Source organism: Oryctolagus cuniculus, chromosome 4 (assembly GCF_964237555.1).
Source record: "Oryctolagus cuniculus chromosome 4, mOryCun1.1, whole genome shotgun sequence".
Lineage (NCBI taxonomy): Eukaryota > Metazoa > Chordata > Mammalia > Lagomorpha > Leporidae > Oryctolagus > Oryctolagus cuniculus.
Window position 1 is genome coordinate 1,945,770 of NC_091435.1, and position 15,722 is coordinate 1,961,491.

Consider the following 15,722-nt stretch of genomic DNA (forward strand, 5'->3'; position numbering starts at 1 on the left):
TCAGACAAGCCCATCGGACGTCCAGGGGCATCTCCACTGTGAGTCTTTACATAAAGGTGAAATCAGAACCAAGGCCACAGTTGGCTAAAGGGGAAAAACCAGTTCTGCAGGAGGGATGGGGCTGTCACAGGGTCCTGGGCGTTACTGACAGCACCTGAGGACCCACACTGCTCCTGCCCCGGGCCCACGTGGGACGCTGCAAAACAGACACTTCAGGCATTTATGAGCTGGGCCGCGCCCAGCCAGCAAGCACCCTGATGCCACTCTCATCCAAAAGGAAGGGGATACGGACAGGGCAGGAAAACAATGACAGGGAGGGGAATAGAAGCTGGAGAGCCCCAAGCCCTCACACACTCACACCTCCACCAACCCAAACACTCACACCTCAGCTCACCGCCCGCCACGGCCGCCTCCACCATGTCCGTCTGCTCCAGCAACCTGAGCTACGGCAGCAACGTCTGCATGCCCGGCTCCTGTGACCCCTGCCCCGACTCCTGGCAGGTGGACGACTGCCCAGAGAGCTGCTGCGAGCCCCCCTGCTGCGCCCCCAGCTGCTGCGCCCCAGCCCCCTCCGTGACCCTCGTCTGCACCCCAGGGAGCTGCCAGTCAGCGTGCACCAGCTCCTGCACGCCCCTGTGCTGCCAGCAGTCTAGCTGCCAGCCCTCATGCTGCTCCTCCAACCCCTGCCAGCAGCCCAGCTGTGTGACCCTCTGCTGCAAGCCCCTGAGCTGTGTGTCCATCTCCTGTGTGCCCGTCTGCTCTGGGACCCCTTCCTCCTGCTGCCAGCAGTCTAGCTGCCAGCCGTCCTGCTGCTCCTCCAACCCCTGCCAGCAGCCCAGCTATCTGACCCTCTGCTGCAAGCCCGTGAGCTGTGTGCCCGTCTGCTCTGGGGACTCCTCCCCCAGCTGCCAGTCCTTGTGCTGCTCCTCCAACCCCTGCCAGCAGCCCAGCTATCTAACCCTCTGCTGCAGGCCCGTGAGCTGTGTGCCTGTCTCCTGTGTGCCCGTCTGCTCTGGGGACTCCTCCCCCTGCTGCCAGCAGTCTAGCTGCCAGCCATCCTGCTGCTCCTCCCCCTGCCAGCAGCCCAGCTGTGTGACCCTCTGCTGCAAGCCCGTGAGCTGTGTGCCCGTCTGCTCTGGGGACTCCTCCCCCTGCTGCCAGCCGTCCTGCAGCCCCTCCCCCTGCCAGCAGCCCAGCCGTGTGACCCTCTGCTGCAAGCCCCTGAGCTGTGTGCCCGTCTGCCCACGCCCCTCGTGCTGCCAGCCCAGCCCCTGCCCCTCGTCCTGCTGCAGACCCTCCTCCTGCGTGTCCCTGCTCTGCCGCCCCGTGTGCAGGCCCGCCTGCTGCGTGCCCGCCCCCTCCTGCCAGCCCAGCTGCTGCCGCCCGGCCTCCTGCGTGTCCCTGCTCTGCCGCCCCGCCTGCTCCCGCCCCGCCTGCTGCGGCCTCTCCTCGGGACAGTCCTGCTGCTGACCGGCATGCTCCTCTGGGCCCTCCTCGTGGCTCTGCCCCTCCAAGCCCTGTCCTGATCCAGGTCGGGTCCCCATGCGTCCAGCATGCTGACTGACCTCTCTCCTGCCCCCAGGTCTCCTGTGTCCCCAGGATCTGCTCTGGGTCGCTTGGCCTCAGCCTCGGCCTTTAGTGCCTTATGGGTTCCCCAATAAACCGCCCTGAGCATCTGACGCCTCTCCTCCGTCGTTCACGGGTGGGGATGGTATGAGCAGCTGTCAATCACCTCCAGACACAGTGTTTCCGCAGATCACAGAGGACGTGGGCCACTCGTGTGGAGGGCCCCAGGTGGGCCCAAGCCACGCCCTCGTGCTGAGAGCTTCCCAAGGCTGCTCCCGCCGTCCGGTGTTGGTCTGGGGTGATGCCGGCCCCGAGGGCCGTCGGGGCAGATCTGTCCTGTCCTGCAGCAGAGTCCCAGGGGGCCGGCCTGAGGCTACAGGGCGTGGTCCCCGGGGGACTCCTGTCTTTGCCGCGATGTGTGCAGACAGGAGCTGCTCCAGTTCAGAGGCCAGAGACGACCCGGCTGGGGACAGGCGCACTCCAGAGAGGGAGGACGTGCGGCAGCCGCACAGCCACACTGCGCAGGTCTCCCCTGGGAGCCTCAGGCCCTGCAGCGGCCGTCAGAGGCAGGGAGCGGGGCTCCGGGCCTGAGCCTGTGCTCACACGTGACACGCGGTCACCTCTGAGGGGCTGCGGTAGAAAGGCGGGCGCCGGGCGCCCCAGGGGCTCAGTCTGGAAGGCCTACCCGGGAACGCAGAACTGCAGAGACCTCGGGGCAAACCCCAGCTAAGAACGACTCGGGAGCGAGACGCGAGGCCGGCAGTGGATGCTGCCGCCCGCGGCCGCGTGCCAGGCAGGGGCGCAGGGAGCGAGGGGGCAGCGCCTCTCGGTCCGCGCCCGCCCTCACCTGAGAGCCAGCCTTCAGTCCGAGGAGCACGCTCCCTCCTGCCGTCAGCGCCGCAGGGCAGGCGGGTCAGGGGCCGGCCGCGGGCAGAACAGGAGCAGAGTGACACGATGGATGCGGTGCGGCCGTCCCCCCCGACTGCGCCCACTGCCCGTCCGCGCTCGGGCGCAGCCAGGCCCACCCTCAGCGCTCGGTCCCCCCAGGGCTGCGCCGGGACGCACCGCACGCGCCGCAACATCACGCACTCACCGCCTCCTCGGCGGCCCCTGCTCCCAGCCGGGCTAAGCGCTCCTGGCCACTTTCTGTCCTGCTCCTACTCACTTCCTGTCGGGCTCCTGACGTACTTCCTGTCCGCTCCTCCCACTTCCTGTCTGCTCCTCGCCACTTCCTGTCGGGCTCCTGACGTACTTCCTGTCCGCTCCTGGCCCACTTCCTGTCTGCTCCTCGCCACTTCCTGTCGGACTCCTGACGTACTTCCTGTCTGCTCCTGGCCCACTTCCTGTCTGCTCCTATTCACTTCTTGTCTGCTCCTCTCCACTTCCTGTCGGGTTCCTGATGTACTTCCTGTACGCTCCTGGCCCACTTCCTGTCTGCTCCTCGCCACTTCCTGTCCTGCTCCCACACACTTCCTTTCCACTCCTCACCTCTTCCTGTCTGCTCCTCCCACTTCCTGTCTACTCACCACTTCCTGTCCGCTCCTGGCCCACTTCCTGTCTGCTCCTTCCACTTCCTGTCTGCTCCTCACCACTTCCTGTCCACTCCTGGCCCACTTCCTGTCTGCTCCTTCCACTTCCTGTCTGCTCCTCACCACTTCCTGTCCACTCCTGGCTCACTTCCTGTCTGCTCCTCGACACTTCCTGTCTTTCTCCCACACATTTCCTATCTGTTCCTGCCGCGCTCACGGCCCTCTCGCGAGTCTGGAGGCCCGGCTGCCAAGTTGTGTCTGGTGTTTTTCTCGGTGTTAGCGGTCGCGTTCGGCGCCCTTGCTAATGTGACTTGTGGGAGGTGGAAGATGATTTTTCTGTCAACAGCCAGTTGTCTTTTTAGGAAGTTTGTCCGCTTTGAAACAGTCTTCCCGAGCAGTTCCTTGCAGGTGGCCACTGGGGTGCCTGGGACCGAGCGCTCCGTCCACTTCTAGTCAGCTCCCTGCGAATGCCCAGGACCCAAGGCCTTGCGTCCCTGACACCCGTGCGGGAGACCCGGATGACGCCCCGGCCCCTGATGTGGCCACTGGGAGTGAATCAGCGGGGGAAGACCTCTCTCTCCTCTTCGTTCTGTCGCTCTGCCTTTCAATAAAAAATAAATAAAACTTACGTACTTCTGCTGTTTGCACTTTGTCCCACTGATCTGTGGCATTCGCTCTAGCCCCAGGTGTCTCGGGTACTTCAGCTCGCTAATACAGTTTATGTTTTCTTTTTAAATATTTATTTCTTTGAAAGTCAGAGTTACATAGAGAGAGGAGAGGCAGAGAGAGAGAGAGAGAGGTCTTCCATTCAATGGTTCACTCCCCAGTTGGCCGCAATGGCCAGAGGCAGGAGCCAGGAGCTTCTTCCAGGTCTCCCACATGGGTGCAGGGGCCCAAGGACTTGGGCCATCTTCTACTGCTTTCCCAGGCCACAGCAGAGAGCTGGATCGGAAGTGGAGCAGCTGGGTCTCGAACCAGCGCCCATATGGGATGCTGGTGCTTCAGGCCAGGGTGTTAACCGGCTGCACCACAATGCTGGCCCCTCGCTAATACAATTCAATAAGTGATGAGGAAGGCACTTTCTTGTTCTCCAGCAAGTTCCGTCTTGTATAGATCCTCTTCTCGCTTTTCAAGTTTCTCACATTACTTTTGAAACTCCTGAAATTTTTATTAGGATTGCATTGAATTTTTTGATACTTAGGAGGAAACCATAATTTTGAAAACTGCCTCCCAGTGACATGGTAGAATGTGTCCCTTTGGGATTTCATTATGGCCATATGTAGATCTTACACATTCGTATATGGAGTAACTCCCAGGTGTTGCACAGATGTTTTGCTATTGTGAACAGGAAAGGTGTTTGTTGCTATCTTAGTAAATAAATCTTGTGTACAATTTCTATATGTTTTATTTACCTATATAGACAGTGTGGAATCATATTTAGTTCTTTGCAAATTCTTTTATTCTAAAAGTTTGCTGGTTGATTTTTCTTGGGTTTTGTATGTGAACATTGAGATCGAACTTCCGTTTCACTTGCTATACCGCTCGTTTCTACTTTGTCTTCCTGATGCACCTTGGGCCCTCAGGGTTGCGTGAAGAGAACACAGGCCCTCACCAGGGAGGATGCTTCGGGTGTTCACCAGTGCGCATGGGGCTTGTGACGGCTCCAGGAGACACAATTCATTTTTAAACCAAGTCCTTTCCCGGGTTACTCTCAGTTTTCCTTTACTAGAATCAAGAGGGGACATTTAGGGACATTCCAGAATTGTGGTCACATCTGAGGCACATGTTATGAATACCCCTTTATCTCCAATAAGAACAAGCGTAATCGTCAGGTGGGGGAAGAAACCCGCCAACTCCATATAGGATGGTACTGGTCCTTTTGTCATGACTACAAAGAAATGCCTGCCACTGTGCGACCATATGAAGAAAGGAGGGCTACTTCTTAGCTTATAGTTTTAGGCTGAAGGCCTGAGGTGAGGCAGTCTATTGGTTAGGCCTCTGGTTAGGGCCCGGTGGCAGAAGGCACGTGGCAGCAGTGCGTGTTGGGTAGGGGGGAGATCACACCGCCAAGCATGAAGCCAGGGAGCTGGGGGCAGGCGGTGGGGAGAAGCTCGCTCTTCTCACAGCAACCTCTGTGAGTCCTGACTCAGAGGTCCCATGAGAGCCACCCTCGTTCCTTCTGAGGACAGTCCCCCAGTGACCCCATCATCCTACCAGGCCTCACCCCATACGGCCTGGCACCTCGACACTGACACATGGGGGCAACACACATCCAGACTTCAGCAAGGACAAAACTCAGTGACCGGGTTCCACCCGAGGCAAGTGGAGAGGGAGAAACAGCCAACTGCAAGCGTTGCTGACGCCCATGCAGGGGAACCAGAGGGGCTGACGAGGGTCTGATGTCCCTGCGGACAGGAGACTCCCAGGGCTTCTCTGGGAAAGACGAGGCGGTGGAGGACAAGTTCATCCTCCCCACTGAGTTCAGGTCTGACAGGGCTGGGCCCCTCTGGCCAGTGGGAATCCTGAAACCCACCCACCAGCCTTCCCTCCGGGGCAGGGTCCCAACCCTCCCCACCTGCAGATCAAATACTGCTGAGACCGAACGTGGGGTGCACCAAGAGAACTGGGTGGGAAACCCACAGAGAACCAACAGAACTGGGTGGGAAAATCCACAGAGAACCAACAGAACTGGGTGGAGCAAGGCCCAGATCACACAGGGCCAGGAATAGTTGCTGTGTCCAGTGTTAGGACAGTGGACACAGTACTCAGAAGGACCCTGCCTCAGCGGGGGAGGTGAAGTTAACCCAGAGCAACCATGACATCTGCAGAAACTTAGGTGCAGGACTCAACAGAAAAAAAACTAGAAAGCAGTCAGAGGAAATTCACAGGAATACGCAGCACCCAGCACCCAGCACCCAGCAAGGCTCAGTGCATGCCTCAAGATATTACCAGGCACACAGAGAGGCAGGAGAGTGTAGACCATTTTGAGGATAAAATCACTGTAAACCAACCCAGGAATGTCACCGATCACAGAGTGAGGGAGTGAGCACATCCTGCACGTTCCAAATGCCAGAGACGATCAGGCACACGGAGGAACCACGAGGAGGATGTCTAGCAGGACACTGATGGAACATCTGGAGAGTGAAACCGCAGGGTCTGAGCTGGAAATACACCGACGGGTGCAGAGCAGGTGCTGCCGAAGAAACGCCGGGAACCGGAAAGGCAGCAGCGTCGACTCCCTGGAATGAAACAGAGAAGAAGTAATAAAGCATCCCAAGTGAAGTGAGCTACAGGAAAACCTCCAGGAGCCTCATCTGTGGGCAACACGAGTCCCCAGATAAGAAGAGAAGGAGGAGTAGAAAAGACATTGTCTGGGCCCAGCACTGCAGCGTAGCAGGTAAAGTCACCTGCGGCACTGGCATCCCATATGGATGTCGGTTCGAGTCCCAGCTGCCCCTCTTCCGATCCAGCTCTGCTGTGGCCTGGGAAAGCATCAGAAGATGCCCAAGTGCTTGGGCCCCTGCACCCATGTAGGAGACCCAGAAGAAGCTCCTGGCTCCTGGCTTCAGATCAGCGCAGCTCCAGCCATTGCAGCCAACTGGGGAGTAAACCAGCGGATGGAAGACCTCTCTCTCTCTCTCTCTCTCTCTCTCTCTCTCTCTCTCTCTCTCTCCCCCTCTCTCTCCGCCTCTGCCTCTCTGTAACTGTCTTTCAAATAAATCTTTAAAAAAAAAAAAAGACATAGATTGGATAAAATGGCAGCTCCCAGCTGAGCTTCCTGCAAGAAGTGCACTCTAAGTATAACGATGTAAACAGGTTAGCATTTTTAATGGGGGTGGGCGGTTGGTGTAGAGGTTAAAGTCCCACTTGGGAGCCTGCATTCCATATCTGAGGGCTCAGGTTTGAGTCCTGATTCCTCTCTCAACTCCAGGATCCTGCCGAGGTGTGTCCTGGGAGGCACGGGAATGGCTCAAGTGCTCTGGCCTCTGCCCCTGCACGAGGGAGACCCAGATTGAGTCCCTGGCTCCCGGCTTCAGTCTGCCTTGGCCCCTGGATGTTGAAATCCACAGTTATAGAGAAAGAGAGAAATCTTCCATCCACTGGTTCACTTCCCCAAATGGCCGCAGCAGCTAGGGCTGAGCCAGGCCAAGGCCAGGAGCCAGAAGCTTCTTCTGGATCTCCCATGCAGGTGCAGGAGCCCAAAGCCTTGGGCCATCTTCCACTGCTTTCCCAGGCCATTGACAGGGAGCTGGATTGGATATGGAGCAGCCAAGACTTGAACCAGTGTCCATATAGGATGCCAGCGTGGCAGGAAGCGGCTTTACCTGCTCCACCACAACACCAGCCCCATGCTGTCATTAGTTTAAGTTGCAGTTCGCTAAGGCCGTACGTGTGAGGCCTCTTTCCACGTGTTGATTTACCATCCATGGATCTTCTCTGTCGAGTTGCCTGTTCAGCGCTTTTGTCCATTTTTAATTCCAGTTGTTTTCTTACTGTTGAGTTTTTAAGTGTTCATTGCTTATTTTGCCATCCTTTCTCAGACGTGTCTTTTGCAAATGTTTTCTCTGAATCAGTGGCTTTTCTTCTCATTCTCTTGATGAATTTTATCCATATTAAATCATACAAGGGGTGGGACTTCCTGTAGAGACTCAGCACAGCACCTTGTGGTGGTGCCTGGTGAAACGCAGATGGGCCTGAGTATTTGCAGCTGCCTGGTGTCTGCACGTGGGTTAGCCACCTTGGGATGGAGGAAGACGAAGCTGCTCACGAGTCCCCAGTCTGACCTCTGACCCCGTGCATCTCCCATGCTCTCCCTCCTTGAGTGGGCTGCACGTAGCACAGCGCTGTCGGCTGTGTTGGGAGTCTGTGATTCCTGTGCAACACGGGTTTGGGAGGAAACGAGGAGTCCGCCTTCTCACCTCGTCTCCTTGCTGATCAGGGAGCACCGGCAGTTCTGGAATCTCCTGGCTGATTGGTTATTTCCTTATGTGCAGAAAAACAAAGTAAAATATAGCAGTAAAAAAAATGGATGCACGGGGATCGGCGTTGTGGCAAGGCAGATTAAGCTGCTACCCGTGACACCGCCACGTAAGCAGGGTTCGAGTCCCGGCTGCTCCACTGCCAGTCCAGCTCCCTGCTAATGCACCTGGGAAAGCAGCTGAAGACGGCCCAGGCACTCGGGCCCTGCACCCACGTGGGAGACCTGGATGGAGCTCCAGGCTCCCGGGTTTGGTCTGGCCCAGCCCTGACAGTTACAGGCATTTGGGGAATGAATGAACCAGTGGATGGAAGTGCGCTCTCTCTCTCTCTCACTCTCCCCATCCCTCCTTACACTCCCTGTCTCTCCCTATCTCTGCCTTCAAATAAATAAAAAAAAATCTTTTTAAAAATAGGTGTGTGGATGTCAATCAGCACGTAAGATGCTGGCAGTCCTCCGTCCTCAGGCAAACATTGGCTGAGCCACGGGGAGAGGCCCCACCCTGTTAACTGATGCAGATGAGAAGGGCCAACCCTGCCTGGTGTCGGGGTGGGGGGGTGAGGGGGCGGGAGGGAGGCGGAGGAGCCGGAACTCCGCACTGTTGGTGGATGGGTAAACAGCCAGCGCTCCGGGAAGCACGCTGTCTATGCTCAACACATCATTAGTCACCAGGGCAATGCAAATGCAAACAGCAAGAGACCACTGCACACCCACTAGAACGGGCGAGAAAATTTGCAGCATCAAGAGCTGGCAAGGATGCAAAGAACCAGAACTTTCCACCTTGCTGGCCAAGTACCGGAGGGCACGTTCCGGAAGACTGTCGGTGTCACGAAGTTAAACATACTTGGGCCATACAACCCTGCAATGCCACCCCCAAGGGTCCATCTCAGAGAAGTGGAAACTAAAGCACGCACAAAACCACACACAGCAATGCCTGTAGCGGCCTTGGAGACGAGATACAGTTCACGGGCCGAACGTGGGAGCAGTGCAGCGTGCAGAAGTGTGCTCTGAGCGGAGAGGGACCAGGGAGTGCAGGGTCCGGGGTCCTGCTGAGGGGAAGAACGCGGGCCCAGCAGGCGGTGTGCGTGAGCGCCCACCTGGGTGGGGACAGGGACAGCAGTGGCCACGCTGGGCCAACGCGAGGGCACGGAGCTGCCCCGTGCGGTCCCCCGGTGATGACAGGACAGGGCATTGGTCAGACACCCACCCTACACCGCAGAGGGGTCCCGGCTCCGGGGGCCGCGCCACGCAGTTCATGGGAAAATGGAGCAGAAAACTCTCTATTCTGGAGCAAATCCTCTCAAAATCTATGCAATGTTTTTCTTTTTTCTTTTTTTTAACAAAAAGAGTTTATTTATTTATTTATTGGAGAGGCAGAGTTACAGACAGAGAGAGGGAGACACAGACAGTGATCTTCCATCTGCTTCAGTCCCCAAATGGCCACAATGGCCGGAGCTTCTTCCAGGTCCCCCAGGCAGGTGAGGGGCCCAGGCACTCGGGCCGTCTTCCGCTGCTTTCCCAGGCCACAGCAGGGAGCTGGACTGGAAGAGAAGCAGCAGAACTCAAACCAGCCACTCCAGTGTGGGACACGGGCAGTGGCCTATGCGCCTGGCCACAGCGTCACCAAGAGGGTGTGAGGCTCCTGCCTTGCCGGTCCCTCAGCGGCTCTCTCCCGCCTGGCCGCCCTTCGGTTCTGGGGTGGCAGCAGCAGGTGGGCGGAGGGGCCCTTGCTCAGCTCCACACTCCTGGGTGCAGATGGCAGAAAGGCAGGCGGGAGCCTGGCCACAGAGCAGGCGGCAGGGGCTGTTTCCCAGCTGTTTGCTTAGAGAACAGGGCGTCCCCAACCCTCCATCCGCGTGTGCGAGCGGAGCCAACCCCTGTAAATAAACCAGGAATCACCAGGCTCCCAGACGCAGCTCCAACAGCAACAAGCAAAGGGAAGACTCTGTGAGCTTCCTGCAGGGACAACACACGCCCCAGCCAGGTATAAAAGCCCCACAGCCCCGAGCACCCCACTCACTCACCCACTCACCCCTGCCCAGCTCACCGCCCGCCACGGCCGCCTCCACCATGTCCGTCTGCTCCAGCAACCTGAGCTACGGCAGCAACGTCTGCATGCCCGGCTCCTGTGACCCCTGCCCCGACTCCTGGCAGGTGGACGACTGCCCAGAGAGCTGCTGCGAGCCCCCCTGCTGCGCCCCCAGCTGCTGCGCCCCAGCCCCCTCCGTGACCCTCGTCTGCGCCCCAGGGAGCTGCCAGTCAGCGTGCACCAGCTCCTGCATGCCCCTGTGCTGCCAGCAGTCTAGCTGCCAGCCCTCGTGCTGCTCCTCCAACCCCTGCCAGCAGCCCAGCTGTGTGACCCTCTGCTGCAAACCTGTGAGCTGTGTGCCCGTCTGCTCTGGGACCTCCTCCCCCTGCTGCCAGCAGTCTAGCTGCCAGCCCTCGTGCTGCTCTTCCAACCCCTGCCAGCAGCCCAGCTGTGTGACCCTCTGCTGCAAGCCCGTGAGCTGTGTGCCCGTCTCCTGTGTGCCCGTCTGCTCTGGAAGCTCCTCCTCCTGCTGCCAGCAGTCTAGCTGCCAGTCCTCGTGCTGCTCCTCCCCCTGCCAGCAGCCCAGCTATCTGACCCTCTGCTGCAAGCCCCTGAGCTGTGTGCCCGTCTGCTCTGGGGACTCCTCCCCCTGCTGCCAGCCGTCCTGCAGCCCCTCCCCCTGCCAGCAGCCCAGCCGTGTGACCCTCTGCTGCAAGCCCCTGAGCTGTGTGCCCGTCTGCCCACGCCCCTCGTGCTGCCAGCCCAGCCCCTGCCCCTCGTCCTGCTGCAGACCCTCCTCCTGCGTGTCCCTGCTCTGCCGCCCCGTGTGCAGGCCCGCCTGCTGCGTGCCCGCCCCCTCCTGCCAGCCCAGCTGCTGCCGCCCGGCCTCCTGCGTGTCCCTGCTCTGCCGCCCCGCCTGCTCCCGCCCCACCTGCTGCGGCCTCTCCTCGGGACAGTCCTGCTGCTGACCGGCATGCTCCTCTGTGCCCTCCGCATTACCCTGCACCTCCCATTCATCCCCGGTCTGGTCCTGATCCAGGTCAGGTCCCTGTGTGTCCACCTTGCTGACTGACCTCCCTCGTGCCCCCAGGATCTGCTCTGGGTCACGTGGCCCAACCTCAGCTGTCAGCACCTCGCGGGGCCCCCAGTAAACTGCCCTGAGCACCTGACTTCTCTCCTGTCGTTCATGGGGGGGAGGGCAGACGTCGGTCATCTCTGGCCGGCGGGGAGTTTCTAGGGGGACTGAAGGCCTGGGGATCACAGGGGTCCGGGTGGACCCTGGCCCCACCCAGGAGGGGCTGAGCTGAGCCCTGGATGTGCACCTGGCCGGGGAGGGGCCCACCTGCTCCGTGATTCTCCCCTGTTCTCTGCTGTGCCCTGCTGGGGGTCCTCAGCGTTTTCCGGTGGACCTTGTCCCTGCTCTGTCACTGGCTGGCTTCCAAGCCTCACAACTCCCGCTGTCCCCGCTGGGAAACGCCCCTTTCCCAGAGGGCGCATCCTGCAGGCAGGGAGGGGCCAAGCCACGCCCCCACTCCGCAGGACCAGCTCAGGCGACCCCCACTCCTGGACGCTAACAGAGAACACAGGCCACAGGGGGCTCTCGGCTCTTGGCAGAAGGGCTGCTAGGAGTGGGACCTCGGGCCCGGGGGCGCCCACGGGTTGGGCCTGAGCTGTGCGGTGTGGCCGTCCCACTCGGGTCTCCTGGCTTCAAGCCTTCGCTCTCCGCTGGCTCAGGCCGGGAACCTGGGGCACTCAGCCGCCAGCCCCCAGGTCAACAGGGTTCCCACCCGGCTGCAGCTGAAGCCACAGGGTTCCAGGTCCTGACTGTGGGGACACCGCATGTTTTATAAAGGGTGGTAAATTTAACACAGGACAAATCCTCCCATCCCAGCCATGTTGCGCGGAGCTCAGGGCCACGGAGCAAATTCAGCGGCTGTTCGACCCGGCCCTCCCGGCCCTGGCTGCCCCTCTGCTGTGTGCTCTGTGCAGGGGGCTCCCGTGCCTGGTGTCCCCGTGCCCGGCGTCACCCCACCCCGTGCCTGGGTAACCCCTGTCCGTGGGTCCCCTGTCCCCCGGTCCCCCGTGCCTGGGTCCCCTGTCCCTGGGTCCCCTGTACCTGGGTCCCCCGTGCCTGGGTCCCCTGTTCCCGGGTCCCCCGTACCTGGGTTCCCCTGTCCCCGGGTCCCCCGTACCTGGGTTCCCCTGTCCCCGGGTCCCCCGTGCCTGGGTCCCCTGTCCCTGGGTCCCCCGTCCCTGGGTCCCCCTGTCCCCGGGTCCCCCATCCCTGGGTCCCCTGTCCCTGGGTCCCCGTCGCTGGGTCCCCCTGTGCCTGGGTCCCAATGGCCCTGGGTCCCCCGTGCCTGGGTCCCCTGTCCCTGGGTCCCCCTGTGCCTGGGTCCCCCGTCCCTGGGTCCCCCATGCCTGGGTCCCCTGTCCCTGGGTCCCCCATCCCTGGGTCCCCTGTCCCTGGGTCCCCGTCGCTGGGTCCCCCTGTGCCTGGGTCCCCATGGCCCTGGGTCCCCCGTGCCTGGGTCCCCCTGTCCCTGGCATCCCCAAGGCCCAGCCTTTCCGGGCAGTCAGATCTCCCTCCTTGGCAGAGCTGAGGAGGGTCCCCCCTGCTGACAGACCACGCTCTGTCCCTGGCTACTGCATGGGGCACTCAATGCATCTGGGTGACCACCGGGGGTCACGTGGGCACTGCTCTAAGGAACTGGGGGACTGTGCTCCTGAGTAGTGGCCCCACTGCTGCCGCCACCAGCGGGGCCCACGGGCTGCCCCTCCCCTTCTATGGGAGCTGGGAGGGTGCCTTCCCCTGGGGCCGGCCCTCTCCCACGGATCCCGCCCCTTCCCACAGGCCCCACTCCCGTTAGCCCAGGCCCCTCACCAGCCCCGCCCCTAGCCGGCCCCGCCCTCAGCCCCGCCCCTCCGGCCGGCCCCGCCCTCAGCCCCGCCCCTCCCTCCGCAGAGGCACGAGTACCTGCTCTCCGTGCTGGCCGAGGACGCCGACGCGCTGCTGCTTGGCCTGCGCTACTCGCTGGCGCGGCTGCACTTCCTGTTCCTGCGCCAGGACGCGGCCGGCGCCTGGCAGACCCGCGTGTCGTTCCGCAGCCCCGCGCTCGCCGACGGCCAGTGGCACACGCTGGTCCTGGCCGTGTCTGCAGGCTCCTTCTCGCTCACCACGGACTGCGGCCTCCCGGTGGACGTGTAGGTACCGGGGCGGGGCCGGCGCGGGTGGTGGGCGCTGGGAGGGCCCTGGGGTCCCAGGGCGCTTGTCCCGCTCCTCCCGAATGCCCACGCCTCGGCCTGCCAGACCCACCCCGCGTGGAGAGTCAGCGCTCGAAGCCCCGCGGCCGGCGTCCCTCGTGGGCGCAGCGCGAGCCCCTGCTCCCTGACAGCGCACGCCGCAGCTCCTCACCCTCACCCACGTGGGGGACCCGGGAGGGGCGCCTGGCTCTCCGGCCTGGCCCAGCTAGGGGGTAACCCAGCAGATGGCAGCTCGCTCTCACTCTTTCAAGTCAACCAAATTCTTTTTTTAAAAAAATATTTATTTATGTATAAGAGTTACACAAACAGAGAAGGAGAGGCAGAGAATGAGAGAGAGGTCTTCCATCTGCTGGTTCACTCCCCATTTGGCCTCAACAGCTGGAGCTACACTGATCCGAAGCCAGGAGCCAGGAGTTTCCTCCGGGTCTCCCACGTGGAGCCCAAGGACTTGGGCCATCTTCCACTGCTTTCCCAGGCCATAGCAGAGAGCTGGATTGGAAGTGGAGCAGCCAGGACTCGAACCGGTGCCCACGTGGGATACCAGCACTTCAGGCGGCTTTTACCTGCTACACCACAGCGCTGGCTCCCAACCAAATTCTTAGGATAAATAAATAAAGACAAATAAAGACAGCCGCACGCGGCCTTCTGGCTTCCAGAAGTGGCCTGTGGGGAGCGGCGGGAGGGGCAGGGCAGGGTCCCAGGAGGTCAGGCCAAGGTCAGCCCAGGCAGGGTCCACCAGTGGTGCTGGAGGCCCCGGGCTCTGTCCCTGCCTCCTCCGTCTCTGGGGCCTGACTGGAGGCCCCTGGGCAGCTGGCTGGTGGTGACCTCCTGGCCCTGGGGTGGGAGTGGGAGGCTGCCACTGGCTGGGCCACTCCCTGAAAGCCTGGCTGTGGCCAGGGTGGAGCCAGGAGCTCCATCTGTCCCCCCTACCAAGTGGCAGGAAGCCAGGGTGCGCACAGGCAGGAAGCTGGGGGGCTGGGACGCGGGGGCGGCCGACCCTGCTGTCCCCACTCCTGGGTGCCCTGTGGGGTTGTGCACCAGAGCTGGGGGGCTGGGACGCGGGGGCGGCCGACCCTGCTGTCCCCACTCCTGGGTGCCCTTCGACCGTCACAAAGAAGCCGGTGGCGGTGGTGGAGCTCGTCCGCTGTTCCCGAGCCCACAAAGCTGCCGACTCGGGCCTTGTTAAGGCTCTTTAACCTTTGTGACCTTTGTGGAAATCCATCCTCAGCACATCCCTCGCACACCACACCCCAGATTCGCTAGCGCCCTCTTGTTCTAAAGATTGTGTTTATCTGAAAGGCAGATTGGCGGAGCGAGGAAGAGAGGGAGGGAGAGACAGAGACAGAGACAGAGAGACAGAGGTCTTCCATCCACTGGTTCATTCCCCAGATGGCCGCATGGTCAGGCAGGACCAGGCTGGAGCCAGGAGCCTGGAGCTCCATCCGGGTCTCCCCTGGGGGTGGCAGGGCTTCGGGCACTTGGGGCATCTTACGCTGCGCTCCGAGGTGCATGAGCAGGGAGCTGGTTTGGAAGCGGAGCAGCACCCCACTGGGGCCCTGTTGCCAACAGTCGCTCCTTGGGCTACTGAGAGCCGGAGCCCTGGGTCTGAGATGATGCCCAGGACAGAGGAATCCCCGCCCAGCCCTGACCCCTCCCTGGCAAGGCGCCTCCTGCCTGAATCCATTGTCCCGCTTCCAGGGGAGAGGGCTGTGCAGGAGCGCAGTGGGGATGGGAGGCAGGGGACCCCTGAGCAGGTGCAGACGTCGGGTTCATAGGCGGGCAGGCGACCCCTGTCCTGGGGTGCAGTGCCCCCAGTCTGTCCATCCAGCCTGGCCTGCAAGCAGGGTCGTGGCCGATGTCATCAGGTCAAGATGAGGCCAGGCACCTGCCTGGTGTCCTCATGAGGAGCCACACAGAGATGCCCAGAGACAGCAGCAGCCTAGCAGCCAGGCGAGGGGCCCTGCCCCCACCCCAGGCCTCGCCCTCCGGCCTCTGGACCTGTTTGAGCTGCCCTGGAGGGTGGCCCACGGTGCTCAGGCACTTGTCCCGGGGGTTCCTCACAGCCCTGGCTCCCTTTCCTGTGCACACACAGTGCAGCCGCCTTTGCCTGCTCCCTGAAACTGCCCCATGCTTTCAGAGCCGCCGATGTGCCCTTCCCGGCCACGCTGTCGGTGGGAGGAGCCCGGTTCTTCATCGGCAGCCGGAAGAGAGCCAAGGGGCTGTTCACGGTGAGTGTGGAGCCCACCCTCCTCCCCGCAGGGCCGTCCCCCACGCCTGATGGCCTGACGCTCCAGTGGACCCCGCCATGGATGGGTGGGCAGATGGATGTGTGCCAAAGGGGACCGGGTTCTCTCCT

General features: G+C 61.4%; 3 protein-coding genes and 1 long non-coding RNA gene across 5 annotated transcripts in view; 3 read left to right on the forward strand and 1 right to left on the reverse strand.

The window, feature by feature from the left end:
- TSPEAR (thrombospondin type laminin G domain and EAR repeats) overlaps positions 1 to 15,722 on the forward strand; it is a 155,952-nt gene that overhangs the window by 119,192 nt on the left and 21,038 nt on the right. For both annotated transcript variants that reach the window (XM_070071766.1, XM_051839927.2), the window contains exons 3-4: positions 13,068 to 13,306; positions 15,504 to 15,594. In XM_070071766.1, coding sequence (XP_069927867.1) covers positions 13,068 to 13,306; positions 15,504 to 15,594 — 330 coding nt within the window. The remainder of the gene's footprint in view (positions 1 to 13,067; positions 13,307 to 15,503; positions 15,595 to 15,722) is intronic.
- LOC103346336 (keratin-associated protein 10-12-like) lies at positions 292 to 1,679 on the forward strand. The gene has a single exon (XM_070071767.1). The coding sequence runs from the start codon at positions 307 to 309 to the stop codon at positions 1,468 to 1,470; it is 1,164 nt and encodes a 387-aa protein (XP_069927868.1). The 5' UTR covers positions 292 to 306; the 3' UTR covers positions 1,471 to 1,679.
- The window catches only part of LOC138849221 (uncharacterized), a 32,287-nt gene continuing 21,092 nt past the window's right edge, over positions 4,528 to 15,722 (reverse strand). Inside the window, exon 3 of the long non-coding RNA XR_011387670.1 lies at positions 4,528 to 6,334. This is a non-coding gene — a long non-coding RNA (uncharacterized lncRNA). The remainder of the gene's footprint in view (positions 6,335 to 15,722) is intronic.
- LOC138843021 (keratin-associated protein 10-7-like) lies at positions 10,069 to 11,271 on the forward strand. Its single transcript, XM_051839947.2, has one exon. It carries the CDS (start codon positions 10,144 to 10,146, stop codon positions 11,068 to 11,070), a length of 927 nt encoding a protein of 308 aa, XP_051695907.1. The 5' UTR covers positions 10,069 to 10,143; the 3' UTR covers positions 11,071 to 11,271.

Coding starts and splice junctions, on each gene's coding strand:
- LOC103346336 (XM_070071767.1), top strand. CDS start 307: ATGACAGGGAGGGGAATAGAAGCTGGAGAGCCCCAAGCCCTCACACAC.
- LOC138843021 (XM_051839947.2), top strand. CDS start 10,144: ATGTCCGTCTGCTCCAGCAACCTGAGCTACGGCAGCAACGTCTGCATG.